Raw genomic sequence first — 4,545 nt, 5'->3', positions numbered from 1 at the left:
GAAAAAAAGTGTTTCTTATCATCTAAGAAATGCTGAAAAAAAGTACACGTGACACCAGTGATATTTTTCAAGGACTACTGTTAAAGGTTATTAATTCAGATTTATAATACAGAACTCATGACTTTAACTGAAAATACTAAGCCCACAAGAAAAGATGGAGTCAGGAATTCCTTCTCTTCCAGGACCATATGCTGATGTGATTGGTAGACCAGAATAATTCACTACAGAACTTAGCTATTTGTGCACGGATCACTAAAGATGACAGCACAGGTGAACACAATAAATATATTCACAAATCCAGCCAGCAAGCACTTAACTAACGACTGGTCCTTGCGTCCAGTATTGCACAATGCCGCTGGAGTGCTGTTACAATAACAGCAACTTATTTCCAGGAACTTTGCAAACAGCCATCACCACTTTCCCTTCCATTATGATTAATGTGATGTCGAGCAATCAAGAGAAAAATAAACACATTGTACTCCAAGTCACTGATATGATTCAAAATCAGACTCAAGGATTCTGTTGATGCCTAGAAATGAGCACTGTTAATGCTGCCTCTGTTTCTGAGGGTTCCAACAGTGTTTGTGCGAATGAAAACAAATCTTTGGAGCTACTTTGTTTTCATCTTCACAGAGCCAAGGAAGAGCAGATGTCATGCAAAGAAATGTCTTCCACATCCCACAGCCTTTCTCCACCTGACCTCATCTTCCATGGTCCTGGGAAGAGCAGCAAGTTTCCCCTTCTGTTGGAACAGGCTAATAGGGTTACAGTTTCTACTTCCTCCCTTTGGAAGGCTGAACAAGATCTTCCTGAAGTCTACTTCCTCCCTTCAGAAGCCTGAAGAGCAACGTGCACTCCTACAGTTGTGAGGAAGACTAGGTGAGCATAAGCATGTCTTCAGCAAGGAAAGGCTGCCAGGAGGGATGAACCTGTGTCTTGGAAACAAGGACGAATGACCTCCTCTGCAACCTTCCTGCAGAGCATGCATTGCAGAAGCAGCATCCCCTCCCAATGCTCACTCTTCAGGAGTTTGAACACATTTCTGAAGTTGCTAGGAGAGCATACTTCTCCCAGCAGGTACCAATAGCAGAGAATCATAAATTGTACTGCCCTGTTAAAAGAGAAACAGATGTAGAAGAGATGCACATTTCCTACTGCGAAACAGGGATCTTCAGCTAAGAGTTGACAGATACAGGCACAGGTCAAATGGAAGAGCAACAGACGATGATGATGACAGTGGAGGACAATTACTCTTAAATTTTTTATTCTTAAAAAAAAAAAAAAAAAAGACAGAAGAATGCTTAATTATTAACTGGCAAATATTTGGGGGAGCAAAGTTCTCTAGGTAGCACAGTGGGCTGCTTTTTTTCCTTCTGTGGAACTTCCTCTGACAGATACTGTAGTTGCACTAACGTCTCGCTTACACTTCCAAAACTTCTTACCCTTAACAACAGTCTCTCACGGCTGCTTCCAGAACTGCTACACAGATCAAAGTTGAAAGGCTACTAATGACTGTTCTCAGTTTAAAATCTGCTGCCCTCCATAATGCATAGATTGCGCTGTGACCCTTAAATAACTGGAGTCCCACCTGAATAGTACACCACCATTTGGTACAAAATATTCTTAGTACAGAAATGAAAGATCAGGTGTTGACAAACAAAGACACTCTTGAGAATAACCTAATCTTAAAAGGCAGATCAACTGTATTACACAGGTTTTGTTTTCAAAATTTCGACTAAATTCTTTGTTCTCTGCATTCTATTTCTGCCTGTGAGCAACTGTTGTCGCATCAGCTTTTGACCCCTTTGATTCAGGTCTAAAAATACATAGCTGTGAATAAAATGCCTGTGCCTTTAAACAGTCTGATTTTTTTAACCTTGGCTGACATAACAGAAAGCTAAGGTCACAAGGCATCAGAAATAAGCTGTTAGTGCAGCTCCACTAAAATCTAAAGCTCACGTCATGGGCTTTCACTTCAGCCTTTGACATCAGCTATTGAAAGATGTTATTAACCTTATGGAGTCAGAAGCAATGCCACAGTTCAGGAAAACAGCACTGGCAGTGCCCCGGCTGCTTAAAAGCAAAGCCACATTCCAAGCAGGTTGCATTGAAGCGCTCTGCCCAGCCCCTTATTTTCCCTGAAGTGCAACTTGTCTTTTACTTCTTTTCAGCAACGCAGGCACGTACTCGGAAACCACACAGCAAGCACGCTCAGCTTCCTAACAGGTATATTGGATAATTACTGGCAGGTCTTGCAGGTTCTTTAGACAGGCCTGTATGAATATGCTGATAGCTCCCTTTATCTACCCCTGTGTTCCCATAATCTGCAACAGCATGCTTCCCACAGAAGAATTCGGATGTACTGCACATAAACAGGGGGAGCACTGCAACATTCCTGCTATTAATATACTCTGTCTGCTTCAGATGGGTTTCTTGTTCTATAAGTAAGGACTGTTTCTTTCAAGAACAGGTTCAGGCTCCTGTTAGCAGTCAAATAATCAGCTATAGCAACATACCTCTTGAACATATGCTACTTTTAAAAGGTCAAGTTACTTACCCAAAGATATCAACTGCATACTTCAAACAACATCTATAGAGACGTCTCAGTACAAGTGCATCAAAAGAGGCAAAGAGAAAACAGCAGTAGTTTCCTCTTTAAAAAAAGTAAACTAAGATGTATAAAATGCATAGGCTGAACTTTCACACTGGAATTTAAAAATGTTAATCGTTTTCATAGCGTTGGCCTTTAGGAATCCCTTTAATTTCTTTGCAGGAATCTCCATTTGTTGTCCCACACCTAAAGTTTTGCTGTTGAACTGCTGACATGTTACTACAGTTACTACAATTACACAGTACAAAACCAGCATTCTTACTTTCCAAGTAACAGAACACAGTAGTACACATAAAAGCAGGCTGAAAGCTTTAGGCACTATGGAAAGAAGCTCCAAAACAGAAGCAAAGCTGCTGAGTGCAAGTATTTAATTTTTAAGAAAAGAAATTAAAATGTGAATGCAAGGAAATGACAACAGAGCTACACTGGCAAACCTGGGGGGACTTCTTTGACCACTGCACAGCCTCACACTTCATCATGGATAATTACCAACTTTAGGGCACACTCAGCAGGGTCAGGGCTCCCCCACTCCACCAGCCGCTAACCGGGCCGAACCAGCCCGCAAACAGCTGGTGAGTACATAAGCACTACTTCCTAGGAAGGCACAGTGCACTCTGCTATTTTCTTTATAATTAGTTCCTGCAAAAGGCTGCAGAACTCAAATCTTTTCTGCCTTTTTCTGCCTACTGGCCAACTTGAATCAGAAAACACGTCAGGTATCCAATAACAAGTTTACTCAGACTGAGACTACCAGTGACCCAACACAAAGTCAAGGATTTAACTATCACTCATACTATAAAAAAGTAGTTCAAGCTGTCATTCCCAGCAAGCACCAACTTCTGCCTCTATTTGATCCAATAAACAATTCCCATCGTTCTGAGTTCACAAAGGAGCTTAGAAATAACTTAAGTGCAGATCCTGAAAGACAAGCAGAGGAAAGAAACAAAAGCAGGTTACAACACTGGGTGTGATGGAGAGTCAAGACATTTTAGAATAACAGACACGTGGTATCAAGGGAATACAATGTTATTTGCTCTGCATGCTAACGACACTGCAAGTTCAGCCTCTGCATCGCAGCCATTGGTCCATTAGCCTCCACCCCCTTTGCAAGAGATTTATTATCATTTCAAGCCGTGCAGGTAGAAGGAGCACGCTGCCTGAAATACAGGGACCATCTCACCCCTTGAAGGTGTATTTCTTGAACGATGCTCCAGGGGGCGGAATAGATGTGCTTCACTGTTCTGACCAGGTGGACTTGAATACAGTTGCTCATCTTCACATGATGGGAAGAAGGCATAATTAAAAAACAAAATGACCAAATCTTTGCAATATGCAAAACAGATGTTTTCTATTCTTCACATGAAGACAACCTTTCCCAGTCACACGAAGAAGCCTGCATACACTTGTAAAAATGGCAAGCTTGCAACTATTCACATTTGTCTATAAAGATAGGTCTTAATGAAGAGTTGGTATCAATTTACCATTCAACACATCTTGAAAGAAGCTTTAGTTTTGTTCTTACTGCTATAAACTTGAGAGCTGGCACGAGGGATTTTCTTTCAGAATGTTCTTTTCTTTTTTCCCCTTAACTGCTTATGGCTGTTAACCCGATATTAAAAAGCTAGAAGGGAAACACTGAAGTTACTTGCAAGATTTGGGCAATTTCACTGCCATTTGGCTGCTGATGATAGCAGCATAATATGAGAGAGATAGTATCAGCTATCCTAATTCCTAAGTGACCTGAAGTGAGTGCCTGGTCTAGTATTAAATGGGGAGGTTGGTGGCCCTGCCTGTTGTGGGGGGGGGGGGGGGAGGGGGTTGGAGATTCATGATCCTTGAGGTCCCTTCCAACCCGGGCCGTTCTGTGATTGCCACTGGAAAAGGAGCAGCCTTCAGGCATCCTCACACAGTTGCAGTGCAACAGTTCTGCTGTG

The 4,545-nt window shown here is 41.9% G+C and overlaps 1 protein-coding gene across 4 annotated transcripts in view; it reads right to left on the bottom strand.

The window, feature by feature from the left end:
* NPNT (nephronectin) overlaps positions 1 to 4,545 on the bottom strand; it is a 41,724-nt gene that overhangs the window by 21,728 nt on the left and 15,451 nt on the right. For 2 of the 4 annotated variants that reach the window (XM_052682946.1, XM_052682947.1), the window contains one exon: positions 3,792 to 3,884. The exons of the other annotated variants lie outside the window; for them this stretch is intronic. In XM_052682946.1, the coding sequence (XP_052538906.1) occupies positions 3,792 to 3,884 (93 nt within the window). The remainder of the gene's footprint in view (positions 1 to 3,791; positions 3,885 to 4,545) is intronic. 4 annotated transcript variants of the gene reach the window in all.

Source organism: Tympanuchus pallidicinctus, unplaced genomic scaffold (assembly GCF_026119805.1).
Source record: "Tympanuchus pallidicinctus isolate F22 unplaced genomic scaffold, pur_lepc_1.0 scaffold2, whole genome shotgun sequence".
Classification (NCBI taxonomy): domain Eukaryota; kingdom Metazoa; phylum Chordata; class Aves; order Galliformes; family Phasianidae; genus Tympanuchus; species Tympanuchus pallidicinctus.
The sequence above is the reverse complement of the archived record's forward strand: the minus strand, read 5'-3'. Positions and strand labels throughout refer to the sequence as shown.